Below are 22,646 nucleotides of genomic sequence, written 5' to 3'. Positions count from 1 at the left end.
GAAATAGATGAGATTGATCTGAGTTTTGTAGATCCATTTCCACGGTGTCTTTAGCTACAGAGGTGACTGAGGACTTGCTTTTTAGGGTGCCTGCAGCTTGTTCAGAACATGTAAATACTTTAGTGTACATACCGTAATCTGGGTACAGGTTCACTTTAAGGAACATCTCCTGAGATTTTCTTGCAGTGTCAATTTGCGCACTGTTGTTTGAACCATAGCCTTTCTATGGGCTGGAATTTTCCAGCACATTTTTTTTTCTTATTTATTGACACATAAATCCTTGCTTTGACATGCTTGGTTACCTATACATGGGAGCAGCACTTTGCCATAATACCATTTATCAGTTAAAGTGGTTCTAAAAGGTTAAAACTTTAACTTTAAAAAAAAAACGTATTACAGTCTTTGCCTTAAAGTGTAAAACAACATCCCACCACTTGTGCCCCAACAATTTGCCTATTTCCCTCTCATGATCCAGTTCTGTACTGGCTGTAGCTCTTCTGTCTTCACTTCCTGCTCTCACAGGAGACTTTGAGATCAGCAGGAAACATAGGCTTCTGTTGCTGTAGGTCAAATCCTTTGAGGAGGGGTGTAGCCAAACTAAGCTGTGTGGGTCTATGGATGCACACAGCTCAGTCCAGGAGCATGCCCTCACATATGCCCCATCAGCACAGGGCTTACCGAGGAGGCACCAGGAGAAGAAGAGCGGAGAGAGACAGCTAGAGAGTCCAGAAAAAGAAAGTAAGAGACCGCTGTGTGCAATACCACATAGCAGTTAAGTAAACTCATTAATTTTAACTATAAAAAATAGGCTTTGCAATTACTTTAGCTCCAAATTGAATATGCAAGTACAGGAGGGAAATGCTTTTTTATGGCAGCTAGAAAACTTCTTTGTCTTTATCATTATGAACAATACTCAGGGCTTTTTTTCAGCAGGAACTAGGGGGAACTCCGTTCCACCACCTCTGGCTAAGGTCTTTTGCTCCCTGCTCACCACTATCACTTGGTAACCCTGAAGTCCAGATTCTGCATTCATAAGTGATAGTTTATTTCCCAGTAGCTTGAACAGGTCAGATCTCCTGCGCAGATCCCACTGAATGCTGGACAGGGACAAGGGAGATACAGAACAGGTGCCCAGTGTTCAGTGCAGTCATGGGCAGTAGAGGGTGCATGGTAGGCTGCACCATTTGTGGTCTCCATTTTTTCTTTGGTGACCAGTTTTTGATGCTCCTACTGCATGATCTCCCTTGCAAGTAACTATAGTATAGTATGCTGGGAGGTACTACAGCCGGATTGGTGTTTCATCTTAATAATGCAACAAAGGTAAGGCATGTGACCGATGTTGGAGCTTTAGGCTGGGTTCACACTGCTGCGGGGGGAGATCCGGATGTGAGTACAGCCATACAGATAGTATGGCTGAATTCGCATCGCTCCCGCAGCAAACTCGCACGGGACCCTTTTTTTGGTCCGCAACAGAATCGGATCGCATGGGGGTTCACACCATGCGATCCGATTCCTGTGCGAGTCGGCAGATCGCACTGCGATATGCCGACGGATCTGGGGGTGTCATTAACATATCATTGACACTCCCAGCCATCCGCATAGGGCAGTGTGAACTGCCGGCGGGAGGTGTGCGATGCGGGAAAACGCCGCGGATTTGCGGCGTTCCCGCATCGCAGCGGTGTGAACCCGGCCTTAAAGGAGGGGGAGAAGATGAGGACACTGGAGGGAGGGGGTTGTAGGCAAAGGAAAGAGCTACTATTTGATGCCATTTGGCAGGTATGTGTGGGGGGCGGACATGGTTGAGTTCCTCCACCTATTCTCTGAGAAAAAAAGCCCTGACAATACTTGATATATTTTCAACACTACTTGATATATTTTCTTAAGAAGTCTTAATTTCAGCACATATTAAGAAATTGACTTCTCACATCATTCTTTGAATGAATTACAGACACTTTTCAGTTATGGATCATTTTGTATGTTTTGTAAGGCTAATGATAATCTTTTTGGAGAGAAATGTGGATCCAGCTGCTGCTGATCTCTCCTTCTGAAAATACTAATCTCCTGGCTTTCAGGCTGAAACTTTGGCTCCAGTGTGACAAATTACTGAGCCAGAACAAGTATAAAAAAACTTTCTGACATTTCTCAGATCAGTTATACTTGTTCTATGTCAAGATATGGAGGACAGTGTTTTAGTATGACAGCCAAGTGGCTAGTATTTGCAGAATCAGCCTGCCCATGCGATTTTTACTGTAAATTTCCCTTGAAACTGTTAAGGTAGAGGGAAAAGGAGGTAAGCGTTGTACAAATTTAATAAAAATATTACATTCTTGTGACAGTTGGCCTACATACTCTGTGCTGTCAGAGAATATGCATGGTAACACAAAAACTTTTCTTTCACTCATGGTTAGTGTTTGGCTGAAACCATTTATTATCACTCAACTGTGTTCACTCTTTTAAAATCATAATCACATCAGAAACTACGAAAATGACCCTGATCAAAAGTTTACATACGCCAGTTTTTAAGACCGTGTATTGCCCCCTTTAATGACAGCTTGAAGTCTTTTGTGGTATTGGTTGATATGGCTCTTTGTTTTCTCAGATGGTAAAACTGCCCATTCCTCTTGGCAAAAAACCTCCAGTTCCTGTAATTTCTTGGGCTGTCTTGCATGAACTGCACATTTGAAACCTCCCAGCGTGACTCAATGATATTGAGGCCAGGAGACTGAGATGGCCACTCCAGAACCTTCAGTTTATTCTGTTGTAGCCAATGACAGGTCGACCTGGCCTTGTGTTTTGGATCATTGTCATGTTGAAATGTCCAAGTACGTCCCATGCGCAGCTTCCTGGCTGATGAATTCAAATGTTCCTCCGGTATTTTTTGATAACTTACTGCATTAGTCTTGCCATCAATTTTGACAGAATTTCCTGTGCCTTTGTAGCTCACACATCCCAAAAACATCAGCGATCCACCTCTGTGTTTCACACCTTTCATCATAGGCCTTGTTGACTCCTCCCAAACGTAGCGTTTATGATTGTGGCCAATTTTGGTCTCATGATTCCAAATGACTTTGTGTCTGAAGGTTTGAGGCTTGTCTCTGTGCTGTTTGGCATATTGTAAGCGGGATAGTTTGTGGCATTTGTGTAGTAATGGCTTTCTTCTGGCGACTTGACCTTGCAGCCCATCTTTCTTCAAGTGCCTCTTTGTTGTGCATCTTGAAACAGCCACACCACGTTTTCAGAGAGCCCTGTATTTCACCTGAAGTTATTTGTGGGTTTTTCCTTGCATCCCGAACAATTTTCCTGGCAGTTGTAGCTGACATTTTAGTTGACCGTGCTTTGGTTTCAACAGAACCCTTCGTTTTTCACTTCTTGATTAGAGTTTGAACACTGCTGATTGGTATTCTGAATTCATTGTATATCTTTTTATATCCCTTTCCTGTTTTATACAGTTCAACTACCTTTTCCTTCAGATTCTTTTGACAATTATTTTGCTTTGCCCATGACTCAGAATCCAGAAACATCAGTGCAGCACTGGGTGAAAGATGCAAGGGTCTGTCAGGAGTCCAGAAGCTCATTGACCTTTTATACACACACACACACACACACACACACACACACACACACACACACACACACACACACACACACACACACACACACACACACACACACACACACACACACACTAATTACAAGCAAACAGATCACAGGTGAGGATGGTTGCATTCAATAGCCATTTAAACCCCTTTGTGTCCACTTGTGTGCATGTTATCAGGCCAAAATCACCAGGGTATGTAAACTTTTGGTCAGGGTAATTTGGGTAGTTTCTTTTGTGATTATGATTTAAAGAGTAAACACAGTTGATTGGTAATAAATGGCTTCAGCCAAACACTAACCATGAGTGAAATAAATGTTTTTGTGTTATCATTCATATTCTCTGAAAAATTACCAAGAAATCATAAATTCTGCCAGGATATGTGAATTTCTGAGCACAACAGTATATCCTTTACTACAGGTGCTCTTGAGTCCTGGTACTACAGTATAATCACTTTCTGATGGTGGTACTAGTTTGTGGAAGAGCAAGATGTGACAATGGCCTTTTCTCTCCTGATAATCTGCTTTGAAGAGTGAGGGGTCTTAAGTCTGCAAAGTGAAAAGGAAGCTGTGAAACCTAGAGAAATTGTTTTGGACCTTTCGGACAAGGGTGCTTGTTGTGGGATTTGCAAGTACGCTGATGCAGTAGGCCAGAGATTGGGAAAGAGGTGGGGCAGTGACACAATACCTGAAAACCAGGAAATTCTGAAACGTTTTAACATACTTCTTATGTTATACAGCAGTGTAACACAGCTGGGACTGGGATAGCGGTGATCACAAGGGAAATGACTAGGCAAACCCCAAAATGCATTCACAATGCATTTGAAGATACTCTTACAATTTGTGCTCACATTACACTCATTACAACTTCATCCTTTCAGTGCTGGTCTCTGCAACTCCATTGTTCTCTTCTCAGCAGCTTCTCAGTAGACCATAAGCCATGTGTCACACCTAATTTCTCCCAAAACCTAACCTCCTAGACCTACTTGTAAATCTCATCACTGGGTCCATCAATTTCTATAATGCTGGTTATGTTCATAACAAAAATATTCTGACTGTATGACTTGCTCAATGTCCTGACAGGTAGAGCAGCTGAAAGAGGAGCTGAGCGCCAAGGAGAGCCAGGCAGAGGAGCTGAAGAAGAAAGTTTCAGCTCTGCAGACGGAGCTGTCTGGCGTAAGGCTCCACATTCTGTCTGTCTGCTGGCTTGCTGTGTCTCCTCAGAGGCGCTCTGCGCCCATTCTAACTCTCTGCTCTCGATATTACTCTGGGGGTTTCTCTAACATGCTAACCTCTCCTCTGTCACTCTGGATTTTCCAGGTGTCTGTTTTATGTGCCTCACCTTATCCTTTACTCTGCTATGATGCAATAACTCATGCTAACTGCCTAAAGGAAATCTATGCTGCTTTTATTTTTCTTCAAAATGTTAATGATTTTATTATTCAAAATAATAACTGAATGTTATTGTCACTTGTTTGATGTCATCTTATCACTGTACATCTAGGTTAAACAAAAAAAAAATTGTGTATGGGGTAACCATACTTCACTTTTATTTATATATATATATATATATATATATATATATATGCTGTATATAGTATCTGCTCTTATGTAGTTTATGGGCCAGGAAAAATAGTTGCCTGTTTTGCATAGATATTGATTGAAATGCTAGGGAACACCTACACATCAGTGTATCATAGTTTTTATATTAAGCAATATAAATGTAACTCACCTCAAAAATGTAAAGCCTTATTCCAGCTGCATAAAACACCACATTTTAAATTGCTGTCCCTTATTGAATGAGACTCAGCCTCACTTGACCTGCCAAGGTCCCACTCCCTGTTGTTCTCTGGGGGACACTGGCTGGAGTGCACTGGCGGAGATGCAGAGCTCCGCCAGTCTGATGGTGCTAATGGCGCACATATATCACCTTTTTATGATGTGTGCCATTCTTCTCTGCCCTCAAATCGCTGCTGGATCAAGAACTGGGAGGAAGTTGGAGCACAGGTGTGCACAATCCTGGAGGAAGATTCTGAAGTAAGCAGAGGGGAATTTTGTAACAACCCCAAAAAATCCATGTGCAGGGAAATGGGAAGAAATCAATGGGTCGGGTATATTAAAAAAAGGACCTTGGAATTTAGCTTTAAATTTGCAATATTAACTCAAAATGTACACTCCCATTATCGGAGATGCTTGGAAATCTCTCCAATGGTAATAGACTGGGGAGAGGTTTGAATCCTTTTACAGTTTTTTTTTTTTGTTTTTTTTTTTTTTTTGTTTGTTTCAGTGACACCTATTGCCATTATTCCTTCTGCTGGTATCACTAGCAAGGGAGGTGGAATTCTTCCCAGGTGGGAACACAAAAAAAGTTGAGCTCTATAACATGCACTTTCACAAAGGTTTACGTAACACCCTACGGAGATCATCTTGCCTTATTAGCATAATTGCATTCATTGGGATATTATCCTATGCAATCATTAGCATGGAAAATGCCCAATTAAATTTTTGAATTTTGAATTTCATGTTCCTGGATCACAGTCTTGCTTCAGGCTGTCGGAAAGCAAAGTGTAAAGACACCTTTTTATTTACTTGAATAGGATCTATCACAAAGCGGTACAGAGTGTAAAAAGGCTCAGACAGAAGCATACAGATCTTAGTCCTGGAGCAGTAACTCTGTGAATAAGTTCTATTTGTCTGCCCCATAAATAGTATGTGACGTGTGACTTGGGGAATAGCTGCCTCTTTGACAGCACTACTTTCTGACAGTTTTGGTTTAATTGGCGCATGTCCCTCGGGTAGGGATGGAGACAGATGAAACATTAAGTAAATTCAGGATATATTGATATACTGCTCAGTGAAGCGAGAGGTCAGTTACAGCAGCTTTGATTGCAGCCAGATACAGAAAGCTGTATAATTCCCCTTCCCCCCATAGTTCCTGTAGGCCTTAGTGGTTTAAGAAAATGTTGTCATAAATGAGTCTTTAATGTAATAAAGTATCACTTATCTCTTTAAGAAAGTGACCTATCTCTGTAAGTATAATTGGCATGGCTGCCTCCAATAACTTATTAAACTACGGTATGATTTGACTAAATTCTCTGTATAAATTGATTTTTTTTTATTATTATTATATTAATGTTATGGTATGTTAATACTTGAGCCCTATATTTTTTTTTATATTAAAGCTCAAGTTTAGCCTACATATATATTTTCCTTGTCTGTTCCATCCCATTAAACATGCTAACTTTTCATTAGATACATTTAGGTCCATATGTATTTGGACACGGGCACAATTGTCATAATTTTGGCTCTATATATCACCGGAATAAAATTAAAATGAAACAATCTAAATGAATTTAAAGTGCAGACTTTCAGCTTTAATTCAAGAGGTTGAACATAAATATAAAGTACAAATTTTAGGACCTGCAACCATTTTTATACACAATCCCCCTATTTTCAGGGGCTCAAATGTAATTGGACAAATTAATATAATCATACATAAAATGTTCATTTTTAATATTTTGTTGAGAATCCTTTACTGGCAATGACTGACTGAAGTCTGTAACACATGAACATTACCAAAGACTGGATTTCCCCCTTTCTGATGCTTTGCCAGGCTCTAATTGCAGCTGACTTCAGTTGTTCTTTGTGGGTCTTTCTGCCTTTAGTTTTGCCTTCAGCAAGTGAAATGCATGCTCAATTGGGTTGAGATCAGGTGATTGACTCGGCCATTGCAGAATATTCCACTTCTTTTCCTTCAAAAACTCCTGGGTTGCTTTTGTATTGTGTTTTTGATCATTGTCCATCTGTACTGTGAAGCACTGTCCAATCAACTTTGCTGCATTTGGCTGAATCTGGGCTGACATATTTCTATACTGTCAGCCAAGGAAGCCAAGCATTCCCATTACACTGCCTCCACCATGTTTTACAGATGACATTGGGTGATTGGGATTATAAACTGTTCCAAGCCTTCGCCAGACTGCCCCCCCGTCATTCTGCTACAGATTAATCTTCATTTCATCCATCCAAAGAATGCTTTTACAGAACTGGTCTGGCTTTTTTAAACTATTCTTCAGCCTTATGAATGGTTTGCACCACCATGGTTCACCTTGGGGACCCCTCTTTATTTGCTCTTGTGAAGTCTTCTCTTGATTGTAGACTTTGACAATGATACACCCACCCAGGGGCACCATCAGGGGGGTACAGCCCATACACCTGTAAGGGGCCCCAGCGTTCCTAGGGGCCCGAGCAGGGGCCGCTTCTTTTTGCACTTTCCCTGATTATTCTCTGAGGCACCGCAATGAAGCTCTCTGTGAGAGGAAACGGCTGCTTGCTTATCACAACAGCACAGCGACCTAGTCTAGGCTCCTCCTCCATTCTGACCAGGGACGTACTCAGGGCCCAGGGTAAGTGGAGGGGGGGTACACTTACCACTATGGGGACAGCAGCAATGCCATTGCTTCTAAATACATACACTGTGCCAGCGGTGTATTTATTTAGAATCTCCAAATCTCCTTTCTGTCCCCCCATTTCTCCTGAACTGACAGAGATCTCTGACTCGCCAGTGCATTCTTCTTTCCTCAGAATGTACCAAGCTGTTGATTTGGCCACTCCTAATGTTGCTGCTATATCTGTGATGGATTTGTTTAGTTTTTGAAGCCTTACAATGGCCTATTTCACTTGCATGGACAGCTCCTTTGAACGCATAATGTAGGTTCACAACAAGACATTCCAAACACAAATACCACACTTGGAATCAACTCCAGACCTTTTACCTGCTTAATTGATGAAGAAATACCAAAGGAGTAGTCCACACCTGGCCATAAAACAGCTTTTGATTAAATTGTCCAATTACTTTTGGTCCCTTGAAAAAGGGGGGTTGGCTATTCTTAAGAGATGTAATTCCTAAACCCTTCCTCCAATTTGGATGTACACACCCTCAAATTAAACCTGAGAGTGTGCACTTTCAGCCCATATCCATTATATAACTATAGCTTGAATATGTTTTGGTAAAAACCTGGATAAAAACTAAAATTGTGCCTGTAAATATATATATATGGACCTAACTGTGTGTTATTTAGGACCCAGTGACATCAGCACTGGATCGCTGTGCTTCTCACTGCAGTGCAGGCAGATCATGGCTGGTGGGAGGGGCCAGAAGGGTATTGTACACTGCTTCCTGAAAACATCAGAGCACCTTTCCTCAGTACTCCCCTGAGCCCTCAGCCCTGATGCAAGCAGTCTCCTTGCCCCGGGAGGAGTTATGTAACTAGCAAAATGTCTTGATGGGTGGATGTCGGTCTGAAAGAGTGGGCATTCCTGGACGGGCTTAATTTGCAGAGAGACCACCCAAATGCAATTCTGAGCCTCCATGATTGAAAGAATGGAAATCCAATGAATGAAAGCACACAGTGTGCAGTGAAATCCAACTAAGAAATTTCAATCGAAGAAGAGGCTGTACAACTGTGCGATATTGAAGGGAAGGCTGAAGTGTAGGTTTAAAGTGGTTTCTAATGGCAGAAGGCTTTTTTTTTTTTTACCTTTAATGCATTCTCGTCATTTGGATACTTACCTGAGCCTGATCTCGATCAAGCAATATGTATATTTCTGTTGGGTTTTCACGGAAATTCTTTTGTTTACTATCTCACAAATAAGTTAAAACTGAACTCCAGCCTTACCTTCAGGCTTGCACAGTTGTACAGGCTCCTCTCCTGTACTATAATTTCTTAATGTTTTCACTGCACACTGTGAACCTCTCGCAATATGCAATAGAAGCTGCAGCAAATCAGATCATGCCTCATTTGTTACCTGGAGGATGTCCAGTAACATCTAGGCTTTACATGTTCCTAGCGCACCCCTTTTATTCATCAAATTTGCACCAGTTGTGACATAAACCAAAGGGGATGACGATCTTCTGTCAAAGGAGCGTAAAGGTTTCCTCCACTTTTTTTTTTTTTTTTTTTTATAATTTATTTTTGTAATTTTAAAATAGAACATAAACATACACTTGAAAGGAAAAGTTGGCCTCGCACCTCACCGCGAACAGGGCTTGATGCAGCTCGACAGCTAGAAAAATAAAGAAAATCTTACAGTACAAAAATATATATCATATAGAAAGCACGGCCAAATTGGCCTTGTAGGGATCTTCATAGTGGAGTGACCGCGCAGGTTCCAAAACCAGGTGCGACCAAAAATAAAATTAAAATAAAATTGGAATAAGAATGAAAATTAACAAACACAAATGTTGAACCCCTGCCTCTCTCATGTGCAGGTGGCTCAGAACAGAACGGCCTGAATATTTGTGGGAGATGTATTAATTACACCTTAACAGCATAGTCACAATATACTTCTATCCATAGACAAGAAAGAGCTTATAAAACATATCATAAAATGAGAGTAACAGGGCAAGGGTAAATATAGAAGACTGACCAGTGGCGACCTGTGCACTACGGGCCCACAAGCACTGCCCCACATTCATGCGCTTGTCCCCCTTCAGGACACTGGACGCATGGATTCCTATGGTGGGGGTGGTATTTTTTGAAGCACCTGATTAGAGCCAGAGGCTCTAATAGGCTTCAAAATAGGGTGGAATTGGGGTGCAGAGAGTGCTGCCAGAGACAGCACTCTGGGGGGGGGGGGGTGTTCACAGTGGCTGCATTTGATGGGCACAGGTTGCTGCTCATGATGGGCACAGGTGGCGGCATTTTGATGGGCACAGGTGGCAGCATTTTGGTGGGCAAAGGTGGCTGCATATGATGGGCACAGGTGGCTGCATTTTGGCACAGTGAGGCTGCAATTGATGGGGGGGGGGGGGTGGTTGAGTATTTTTTATTTTGCGCCCCTCAAAAATTTTGAGCACCCGCCGCCACTAAGACTGACCATCATACCGATGCAGCTGGGTCAAAAACTAAAAAGAGTACCAGAACTTAGGCATTGGTGGGGGGGGGGGGGGGGGGCTGTCAAGCCAGGTCTGCCAGACCGTCTTCTTTACTGTTTAAGGAAGTTACTTCCTTACCATCTTGTCAGAATGCTGGTAACTGTTGATTCATTGATCAAGACAGTTTTGCTCGTATCTGGATAGATATGCTTGGCGCAGTATAGTGCACACATGCTGTAAGAGAAGGAACTACTCTAGAAAACCCTTTCCCACTCTTGATCAGACAGGGTGGGCTTTATACAATTATTGGTCAAACTCAGAGATGTTATTTCCCCCTCTTGATAATTTTGAAGCATTGTATCCTTTGCAGGTAAAATTTAGCAAAGATAGATCCTGGTTAGTTTTGTGTTTGCTCACACTACCAGTTACCCCTCCTTTAGAGACTTAGTGGATAGGCACTTGGAGAATCTTCTAAAATGTATTTTGCACTAACAGGACCAGCCCTAGGCCCTACAGCTGTCTCCTTAGTGATTGGCCAAACCTTTGCTGACTGGGCTGGAGAAATTCATGATGAAATTTCTCTTGAGATAGAAAACTCAAAATCTTTACTCAAAGTTGCAACTTGGATGGCATGGATGTGGATGCTATGGAGAACCAGATTTGTCAGATCTCCAGAATGTCTTTACTTTCTGTCAATATGCACAGAATCCTATGGCTTAATGGTTAGTTCACCTTTTCAGATAAAATTGGTCATCGCTGCACACTCCTTACTTCTCTAATCTTGCAAGATTCCTTAGCCCCCTTCTCATTTATCGTTACAATGGATGTTCACCCCCTTTTCCCACTCAGGAAAGGATTTCTGTGTTTTCTAACCCCTACGTAGAAATCCTATCCTTTTTAAAGGTTTACGTACCTACCCTACACAAGATGTATTGGTACGATTATTTTGGTAGTCAGACTTCCACAAGCTGCCAATTGCCATTTGTCCAAACTATAGTTAGACATGTGGCAAATCTGATTCCAAAGAAATTCTTTGCCTTCATCAAAGTCATTATATTGGTTAATTTTCCCACTGTTAACTTTTCCTTCTAATCTAGCACATCATTCAGTATGTCCATGGGGTGCTAGATTATCGACAGCCCCTGGGATAACCAGTGGTATCCCTCAGAGTTTGTTGCTATAGGCCTCCAAACATTTGAATTCCATCATCCAAAACCTGACAGCTGCTGTTTTCCATACTCCCCAAAGGCTGTGCCTAAACGCTGTGGGAAGTGTTTTTATCCTGACATATTGTCTATGTATTAGCATCTTGTTTGACAACCTCATTAGCAGGACAAAGTTGTCAATGTCTGATTTATCAAAAAATAAAAAATCTTGACATCAAGGCCTCCTGCTAGGCATGATCCATTGCCCTTTATTAGATATTTTTTGCTCCTCTCCTGAATACAGCACAGGGGTAAATCTTTTCTCTCAGGTGATGAGATTATATACATAACCTAGAACTTTACTGCCAGCTTCTGCCCTGACTTGACCTACTTGGCCTAACCCCAAGGCCTTGTTCTGAGCTCCAACACACATTTTTTTTCCTATCCTTTCCATGGCTGCAGTTCGCAAACTACAGTTTACGGAAAAGGTGTTTAATCTGGCCTCCCCTGTCTAGGTCTCAACCTCAGTACAGGATACACAATTAATTGTATTAAAAACTGATTAAATCCACCTGATCCCAGGGTTTCTTGGGTGTTTCCACCGATATTTGTCCACAGTAGCTTGACGCTTGCCTACACACAGCCATCCTGATTAGCCTATAAAGTCATGATGGCATGAGCAGGGAATTTCCTTATATCCTTAGCACAGGATATTCCCTATGTTGGCGCATTCCATTCTTATTTTCGATGTCTCCCTTTACATCCCCATTTGGTCACACAATGTTTCTCTAGCTTGGTAATCTTTGGGAAAAGGGCTCCCCCTAGTGGGCTAATGAAAAACCTCTGCATTTTCTCCTGCAGTGAGGTTGTTTCTACTGTTAACAGTTTATTTTGAGGCCCATTGGCCTTTTTTTTTCTTCCTGTGAGCCTGTTTCTACAGTTTAGCTGTCTTATTGACCACCATTTGATTATTGCTTGGGGATGTCCTATGATCTATGATAAGATTCCTGTGTCTTGTTCCGTCCAATAAAGAAAAGCGTAATTTTGACATGCCTATAAATTCCTTTACCTTGGAGTACGAAACGGGACACAGGTCCATTTCTTCTATTCTCTGTAATTTCTCTGTTGTTGGCTAACAAAACTGGAACCGAGTGGGTGGAGTTACATGGGGACACAAGGGGACGGACCTAGCAAAGCTTTTTTTTTTTTGTGTCCAATCACCAGAAGGTAGCAACATATAATCCATGGTCTATGAATTTATACTAGTGTCTTGTATTGTATTTAAAAAAACTGAATTTACAGTTATGTCAAAATTCCTCTTTTTTTGAAAATTTCAATTTGCCATCACTTCCTGGCCCTTTGACAACCATTCTAGAAACCGGAGGTACAGTTGTTAATGGGACAGGAAGGTATGGAAAGAAATTCAGGATTGTCAGAAAATTCTAACCCCTTCCTCACTTTACTAAAAAAACATGTTTTTGTCCATTTCCTCATTGGAGAGATTTCCAGTCTCTTCCTGTCTTGACAGAAAGCAAGAAGAAAGCTCCCTAATAGGCACTCAGACCTCAGTAAAAATCTAATAGAGGCTGTTCTCCTCCCAACTAAATCAAAAATAAAACTATGTGGGTTATATCGGCATATCAGGTGCTGGACACTGGCATGCCCCTTAAGGCATGAACTTCCCCCATATAACCCCTCCCATTACTGGGAGTCCTCAGTTTTTTTCGCCAGTGTCTAAGGTGTTAGGCATGTGTAAGGATGTGTGTACTGAGCTACATGGGCAGTAATCCTTTGATGAGAGCCAGTCATCTTGACTGGATCCTTTCTGATGTATCCGTAATGGACTAAATGAATGGTACCCGGGCCTCGTCATCCGAAGCCACAAGGTTTTGCTTGCGAATGCTTTTAAGCTAGGCCCTGGGATCCAGTACTTTTTGGTAGTAAGGCCAAAAAAGTTTGCTGGCAGGGTCTTCTCACAGGTCCAGGATTGCGGGATTACCTAAGTGTACCCCTGTTCCTGAAGGCTTTCTTTCAAGGTCTCGGAGCCTACCGTGAAGGGCGAAGATTGTTTTTTTTTTTTATCTCTGACAAACCCTGCTGCGAGGAAAGGTAGGAGAGATAATCTCTCCTTCCATGTATTGTGTTGTCATGTCTATCTGTCACCACTGGATGCTGTATTGAGCACTCACCATTCTGACGCTGGAAACAGCAGAAGCTCCACTCTCCTCTCCGTTCATGCCAGCTCAGACCTTCAGGTATGAAGGGGGGTCTGGTCACTTCCTGGGCCCCCAGATTGGCGATTTTTGATCTATTTGAATGCCAGCTGCCTTTTTCTTTAAAAAAAGAAGAAAAGTAAGACTTTTTTTGGGCAAGTCGCGGCCGCTCGCCGAGCGGAGGATTTACCCCCCCCGCCGCCCACCATGATTCTGGTGCTCACGTGGGAGATTCGCTTCCCTGTTTTAAACAGGAAGGGGGTGGGCGTTTTCACGCGGGGGCATGGCTAAACAGCATCAGATGCCGGCCACATGTGTAGGAAATAGTTAGAGCTCTGCAAGAGAAGCTACTGCCTGGCGGTAGAGGGACAGAGCAGAATGGTTGCTGGTCAGGTTTGGTGACACAGGCATTTTCCTTTTGGCAACATTGTACCGTATAGCTAGGACTAATAGCAGTTATTGTACTGTAGTCTAGCAAGTGAAACATTATTTTGCTGGTACTGCCTCTGCTTTGTACTGTAAGCTATGAGTGACATAGGGGCCAGGAACCCCTCTAAGGGTTCTAAGGGGTTAATGGTATACAGCAAACTAAAAACCCTTCCAAAAAGAATGTTTTCCTCCCCGAGAGGTAAAAAGAAAAATACGGCCAGTGTCATAAACTAGATGTGACCAGAACTGTGTGACTGCGACAGAGTGAACCAGACATAAATAGGTGAAATTAAGTTTATTAAAGTAAATGCATATAAATGTGAACACACCACCAATACAAACTGAGTGAACAAACCAAACAACCAAACAGTGATGATAAACAAACAAACCAGCATATGTAGCAAAAGGGAGTACCAGAATCATAGGCAAGCCAGGCCAGGGTCATAAACAGGAGGTCAGCAGATGGGGGGACAAGGAGAAAGGGATCAGGTTGCAGGACAAGGTTCCAGGGATGCAGGAATAGACAGGATCTGGTACAACAGGTTCAGGAGGCAGGATGCAGGAATCAAGGTTCAGGATCAGGTAACAGATAAACAGGCTGTAGGTCAGGGCACAAGGACAATACCAGGGCAAGGTGCGTGTGCACTTGCCGGGTATTTATACTATGGCTGCTATCAGTCATGTGGCTCCTGATTGCAGAAGGTAATACTTGCTCCACACTGCCAGGATCCCTCCACTGGTGGACGCAGGTACTGCGGGCCAAAGATGACATAATTCCAGCAGGGAAAAGCTCTTCTGACAGCTCAAAACTGCCAGGCGACACCTGCTGGTGGATCTCAGTACTGCATGCCAAATGATCGATATTACCAGTGCTGGGAACCTTTCCTGACAGCCAGTCAGATGAAGCCGTCAAGGGCAGAACACTTCTGTCCCTGTGTATTTCATACAAGCAAGTTTTTCTTCTACCGTTTAAAAGATTATTGCTATGATGTCTCTCCAGAGTAAGACTAAACATAGCAGAATGCTTTTTGGATTGTAAATTATTGTGAAATATTAGTCCATGACTCATTGTATGGAGGCTTTATGCCCAGAGCATTTTAGAGGTTGATGCCCAAAATGTTTGTATGACTTATCATGGACTATACAAAATAAATATTCATTGCAGTCACTTGACTTATTCTCTTACTGATGTGTGCTTCATTTAAAGTCCCAATTCTGTTCTCTCCTCTCATATAGCAGATTCCCATCTAGTCCTCTGGGCCCTTTTGTTGAGGTGCAGGAGGCTGGGGATCAGGTAGATCTTCCCAAATATTGGAAGATACTTATTTTTCCTCTTCAGAGAATCCTAACAGGGAGGGAGTAGCCGCACAGGTCAGGGGTTTGTCTACTCCCTTACTTAACCCTTTTGTTGCTTGACACAGGCTCTTGCGGTATCTACCTCTAATAGGGTTCATTTGAACCTCCCCACTTGGGGATGTTTTTTCCTATTCATGCACAACTTATATATTCTGAATGGGAACATTTCTATGAAAGAAATGGGAGGTTCCAGCAATTATTGCTGCAATCGCCTCAGTGAGCAGAGTCTCACATGTCCAGTGGATAATGCACTGATGTTAAAGGATCCAGCAAGTTAAGGTTGGATTTTCCTTTTAAAGACAAGATGTATTTTGCAGTTCTGGCTGCAATTGAAGTAGCTCAGTCCATTAACCCTTTAATGTCTGCTCCACTATTGTGTTGGAGCACATTTTGAGTCACGCCAAGGGGTTAAGGAACAGGTGTGAGATACCTGAAAGTTGTGCCTGATCAGCAGGCCCGGCAAGGGGCTGGTGCATTTGACGCACTGTGTCTCACAGATACTATGAAGGACTCGATCGTTTAAGCCCTATGGCTTATATTTGGACTAGTGCATTTTTGCTGAGGTCCATGGCTGAGATATTGATCAGCCGAAGCACCAGGTGAAAACCCTTAGCCAGTCTGTCCCTTCCTGGGGTACGACTATTTAGAGTGGATAAGTACATCCAAAAGGGGTAAAGCTCTCTTTACCAATAAAGGAGGTCCCGGATGGCCCAGTCTGCTTTCGATCTGAGGCACTGGGGTTCGGGTCCTGTTTGGGTGCTGCCTGTGGGGTCCTTGGGGCTGCTGATGCGGCAGTCTTTATACAAGAGTGTCCGTCTCCTCAAAGAATGCTCCTAAGGTTCCATAGAGAAAAAAAAAAAAGATAAGGAAAGAAGAGAAGTGTCTCTTTCTGGTCTCTGGATCAGCTGTTATCCCAGTCGGTGATATCAGAGATTCCCTTTGTGGTACAGGGGTTTGTGGCTCAAACCTTTTTAAGGTCCCAGAGCCAAGCAGAGAGGTAAGACCCACTCTAGATCTCGGAGATCTGAATCGGCGCTTAAACATCCGATCCTTTCATAATTCGATCAGCTGTGTCGATCCTGCAAGGTGGGGAGTTGCATAGCGGTCCTAGCCTATTAGAAGATCTAATTTGAATAGATCATTCAGTCTCAGATCTAAAACCAGAGTCTGATCTCAGCTGTAGATAGCTGAAATCTCTAGGTTGGATTCTCAGCCTAGGAAGATTCTCCTTAAAACCATCAAGGAGGTTACTTGGGGGGCTGGTTATAGATGCCATACAGAAGAAGGTATTCTTACCCCAGACATGGATCAGTTCCATTGTAGGACTAATTCAACTTATCAGAAAAGGAAAATTCCTTCATTTTGGCTGCAGGAGATTTTTAGGGGAAATGGTGGCCTCCTTCAGGGCCGTCCCTCATGCATAGTTTTATTCAAAGACTGCTTCAAGACACCATCCTGTCGGTCTGGAATAAAGAAGTTTCAGACCTTGTTTGTTTCCAATATGCTTGGCTCCCAACATAGGTCAGAGCCTATATTGGTGGTTGTTATCCAGCAGGAGGGAAAATCTTTATCCTGCAAGGTGTTAACAACAGATGCCATCCTTCTATGTTGGGGAGATGGTCCAGGTTACTTTGTTGGAAGTTTCAGGCAGTACATCTGGCCATAGAATCTTGGTGGTCATATTACGGGACTGTCCTGACAGGATTCAGTCTGACAGAGCCACGGTGGTGGCTTACATCGATCACCAGGGGAGGCACAAGAAGTCGTGCAGCCCAAAAAGAGGTGAATAATGTTCTAGCTTTGGCATAACAAAACACTCCTTGCCTATCGGCAATTTTACTATTTCAGGCGTACTACTTGAGACCCCAACAATTATTTCCGGGAGAATGATTTCTTCACCCTGACATCTTTCTAGCAGTATGTCAGATGGGTACTCCAGACATGGACCTATTCGCGTCCAGATTCATTAATAAGGTCAACGACTTTGTCAAACAAGGGGTCCGATAGCAGGTGGAACAGACGCATTAGTCTTCCCAGAGGATCAGTTCTCGCCGATCTATGCATTTCCTCCAGCTCTGCTACTTCCGAGCCTTCACTGCAGGATTAAGCAGGAACAGAAGGAAGTGATTCTGGTGGCCCCAGCGGGTCCCAGAATATCTTAATTTATCGAGATCATAAAGAGGGCATTTGAAGTCCTTACGGACAAGGAGTTTAACAGGTTTGACTGTTGAATCCCATTCTATAAAAGATCGTGGGTGATCTCCTTCAATAGTGTCTACTTTGACTAATGCCAGGAAGCTGGCTTCCAGAATCACTTACTGTAGAATTTGGAAGGCATTAGGTTTCTTGGTATGGATCCAGGGGTTGGCACCCCAGGAAGTATGTAAAAAGGCAGGATTCCTGCATATGGGATCTGAAATGAAGCTGGCCTTGACTTTTATCAAGAGCCAAATCCAGGGCGTGTCAATGTCTTTTCCTACGACCTCTTGCTTCCCACTCTTGGTGCGTAGGTTATTCAGGGGTTAACGCGGTTTATTTCCCCTATCAAGGCATCTCTAAATCCTTAGGATTTAAAATTGGTCTTGTGGGGTTTGTTAAATCAGCCGTTTGAACCTTACGAGAAGTTCTCTTGGTTCTTTGACAAGAAAGATAATCTTTTTTGCTTGCCATTTCTTCTGCTAGAAGAGTATTGGAACTAACGGCTCTGTCTTGTAAGAGCCATATTTCATCATGCATAAGGATGAGGTGGTTTGATGTCCTCATCCTGAATTCTTACCAAAAGTGGTAACAGGTTTTCAGTTAAACCAAGATATTATTCTTCCTTGTTTCTCCCCAGAAGCCTTAATCTGGAGAAGAGAAAGCACCACAGTCTCTTGATGTAGTAAGAGCAATCAGAATCTATTTAAGGCCGACCGCTCAGGTTCACAAAACACAGGTTTTGTTTGTACTGCCAGAGTGTCCCGGACACCTGGACACTGCGCATCTTGGATCGGCAGGAGGGCTCTGTGATTGGCCCTCCTGATCACATGATGGCCGTGTCCAATCACAGCCGTCATGTGATCAAAACAAACAGCCGGTTGCTAGGCAATCGGCTCTCCTCTCCTCACACAGAAGTCGTCGCTGAGGAGAGGAGAGCAGATCACTGCAGCCGGCTGGTGATCAGTGAGTATGAGCTGTTTTTACAGCTTTTTACTCACTGATCACTAGTCTAGTGTAAACACATATCACCACACAGTGTAAACACACGTCCCCAAAACACACATGTCCCCAAATAAAAAAAATATGTCCCACTAAAATCACATGTCCCAATGATTATCTGCACACATATGTACGTGATCACCTGCACACATATGTACATGATCATTTGCGTACATATGTCCGTGATCACACAAACCAATAATTATACACTTAAGTGTCTCTTGGGTGGTGCATCATTAGGCCTCTATGGCTCAGATCTGTAAGACCGCAACATTGGTCTTTGGTTCAGACGTTTATCCGATTGTTTTTTTTTTTTTTTCTTCAAATGGATATTAAAGGTCATGAGGATATTGCCCTTGGGCACAGCATACACTGCAGGCTGCAGTATGAGTCCTCTGGCCTCCTGTTTCCTTGATTCTGTCTCCCCCCCCTCAGTTGCCATTGCTATGGGACATCCCACATAGTTATTACTATGGCTTTGTGTCCCCTGATGTAAGAAAAGAAAATAGGATTTTTAAAACAGCTTACCTGTAAAATCCTATTCTTTGATGTACATCAGGGGACACAGAGGTCCCTCCCTTCTTCTTCTTATACACTTTGATTGCTTGGCTGCAAAACTGAGGACTCCCAGTAATGGGAGGGGTTATATGGGAGAAGTTCACACCTTAAGGGGCGTGCCAGTGTCCAGCACCTGATATGCCGATATAACCCACATAGTTATTACTATGGCTCTGTGTCCCCTGATGTACATCAAAGAAAAGGATTTTACAGGTAAGCTGTTTTAGAAATCCTATTTTTTTAATGGAGTTGTGCTTTGAAGACTACACATAGTGTAAGCATGATTTAGACATAGCCACAAGTCCACCCAAAACGGATTATTTTGCTTTTTAGGCTGTTCACTAATTAACAGTCCTCTGCCCATTAACTTGAACTGGTGGACTAAAGATGGCCATAGATACCATTTTGCTAGATTCCCCCATCAACAGTCAGTGTTAATGGGGGAATCTCTCTCGCTGATCTGTTGTGTTCTCGCGGCTGGGAGGAGGATGAGGGTATGAGAAGCCATCCCTGCCGGAATCACACAGTGATTATTGCTAATGGCTATAGACACTGGCAATAATCGCATCCTGAAAATCAGACATGCTGCCTACACATAGTTCAAATCTCAGCTGGTCCCTGCTGAACCGGCCAAGATTAGAAAAGTCTATGGCCGGCCTAAGAGCTCATGTGAAAAATGAACATGTGTTATACGGGATATTCTGTTGCAATAGGTATCAGTGTTGCAAAAGTTCAGTTTGTTTTAGGTACAGGCTCAGATCTCACACAGTCCTCTACTCTCCTGAGGATGCTCATGAGATAAGGCCTGTAGATTGCTGATCAGTCTCCATTTGAGTATAGATGGTAAGAGTTAATTGTGTGCCTTGTAACATGTACAAATGAATATTTGCATTCTTTGTCTTGTGTTCCTGCCCCAATTCACTGTTTTCTATGACTCATTTTGCCCCATACAGATTGGGCAAGTCAAGCAGGAGCTTTCTCGTAAGGACACAGAGTTGCTGGCAGTACAGACCAAATTGGAGACCCTCAACAACCAGTTTTCTGACAGCAAACAGCATGTGGAGGTCCTGAAGGAATCACTTACCGCAAAGGAGCAGCGCGCAGCTATTTTGCAGACTGAGGTAAGAAACAAAAGCAATGGAATGTTAATATAGGACCCACTAAGCAAATTTTCACCTTTTGCTAGTTATTCTGTGGCCTTGAAATTACAGTGACACGAGGGGTACAGAGGGTCTCCTGTCGCAATGGTGTCACTAGTTTATAGTGAACTGACAGTTCTCTGAAATGTTTCTCTTACCTGTATTTTTTTTAATTTATTAAAGTGCCTACATAGGATAAGTTCACCTTTGGTAACATGTTAAGTAGTAGTTTTTTATTTATTTATTTTTATTTTTTTATTGGCCCATCATGCTTACCTAGGTGGATGCAGCATCGGTAACCCACTGCTTCTTCACTGAGAAATGAGCCACCGAACACCACAGATGGCTCGGTTCTCTCACCTCCCAAGCAGAGGCGGAGAGCTGCTTCCTGTTAATCAGCAGCTCTCCTGCTTTGCTCCTCCACGCTCACTCGATCGCTGAGCTGTGGAGGGGTGTGGAGTGACCATCCCAGCCTCTCGGCGAGCTGAGACTGTCATCAGTCCAGGCACCTGGCGGATCCAGACTTCGGAAGTTGGGATGACGCGGTGCCTGGACTGATCCTTCTGAAGTCAGCAGAAAGTGGACTTCAGACCTCTCTCTGCTGAAAAGGTTTACAGAGGTTACAGGGGAACAAAATGAATTACACTCCTGTGACCCTTAGGAGAAGCCCAGCCAAACGAGCTCAGGCTTGACTTCTCCTTTAAAGTAGAACCTCGGGATTCCCATTATCCCCCAAAGACCCACCCCAAGTGTTCTTTATTTGAAAAACAAATACTTTGCGTTACTTTTTCCACCTCATCATCCAGCGGCAGCAACGGGGGCAGGCATTCTTCCAGGATCGCTCACATAATGACATGCGAGTGTCACTCATACCTGGATTACTGTGAACCCAACCTGCCTGATAATGCTCCCCCTAGTGGGTGTATAAACAAAAGATTGTGCTCACAGGAATTGGACAGAATTATATGACTTGTTGTTTCTGAGTCCCGCCAGCAATTGGACTGATGAAGAAGTCGCGGACAGCGCTGGAGCATGGAAAGAATAAGTAGAGACTGACAATCATTTTTTTTGCTTGGAAGGAGGGGTTGACCGGAAACCATTAGAAAAAGTAGAGTTCTACTTTAAGCTGGTGTGATTTTTCTATAGGTGGATGCACTTCGATTGCGCCTGGAGGAGAAGGAGACCATGCTGAATAGAAAGACAAAACAGATCCAAGAAATGTCTGAAGAGAAAGGCACCTTATCCGGGGAGATTCATGACCTCAAAGACATGCTGGACGTCAAGGAGAGGAAAGTCATTGTGCTGCAGAAGAAGGTGAGAGATATTGAGATATGAAATGTTGGGAGGTTACACCTGTACTTTGTGAAGTACACTATACAGACAGACGTATGTGTACACATCTCCAATTGATTGAGCTCAGGTATTTCCAGTGAGGGGTACTGTTAATTCTACAGCAAAGACATTTTAGACAATTGTGTTTTTGAAGAATTCACTTTATTGTTCCAGAATAACTGTGTCCCTGTGTACAAAGCTAGCTTCATAAAGACATAGTTTAATTAGTTTGGTGTGGAAGAACTTCACTGAAAGACTGTGGAAGACTCTACAGAACACCTTTGGAATGCATGGGAACGCCGATAGTGAGCCAGGTCTTCTCATCCATCATCAGTACCTCACCTCCAAAATCTTGTTGAATGCTGTCCTAGAAGAGTGGAAGATGGTATAGCCACAAGAAAGGAGGGCAGGTTGTAAACTTATATTTATACCTAAGATTTTAGAATTGGATGTGCAGCAAGCTCATATAGGTACGAGGACCTGTGTCCAAACGAAAACTAAAAAATTCAATCCTCAAATATTTATCAATGCCATAAATTGGTTGCCAGCTAAACAGTAAATAGGTGATTCCTTTCCACCCAGGTTTATATTCATTGGGTTGAGTGTGATCATGTATTTATTGTTACTTGGATGTCTCTAGTTTAGTGGTCACTGAGTTAGAGCAAGCAAGTAAATTCATATAGAACCTAGATGTCCAGATGGGTGTAATTGTTCCAGGTCTGTGAATCAGAAAGCGGTGAAGCCACTGACATATTCTGCGTACCAGAAAAGTAGCATTGCCAAACAAGGTGTTGGTCTCAATACAGGT

The 22,646-nt window shown here is 42.9% G+C and overlaps 1 protein-coding gene across 17 annotated transcripts in view; it reads left to right on the top strand.

Annotated features, from left to right (window-relative positions):
* ERC1 (ELKS/RAB6-interacting/CAST family member 1) overlaps nt 1-22,646 on the top strand; it is a 430,374-nt gene that overhangs the window by 175,779 nt on the left and 231,949 nt on the right. For 10 of the 17 annotated variants that reach the window (XM_077468911.1, XM_077468905.1, XM_077468904.1 and 7 more), the window contains 3 exons: nt 4,678-4,770; nt 20,321-20,488; nt 21,653-21,820. In XM_077468911.1, the coding sequence (XP_077325037.1) occupies nt 4,678-4,770; nt 20,321-20,488; nt 21,653-21,820 (429 nt within the window). The remainder of the gene's footprint in view (nt 1-4,677; nt 4,771-20,320; nt 20,489-21,652; nt 21,821-22,646) is intronic. The other 7 variants (XM_077468912.1, XM_077468908.1, XM_077468919.1 and 4 more) reach the window with 1 other exon arrangement.

Source organism: Lithobates pipiens, unplaced genomic scaffold, assembly GCF_037356315.1.
Source record: "Lithobates pipiens isolate NorthernLeopardFrog02 unplaced genomic scaffold, aLitPip1_a1.2 Scaffold_8, whole genome shotgun sequence".
Classification (NCBI taxonomy): domain Eukaryota; kingdom Metazoa; phylum Chordata; class Amphibia; order Anura; family Ranidae; genus Lithobates; species Lithobates pipiens.
This window is presented reverse-complemented; position numbering and strand designations above follow the sequence as displayed.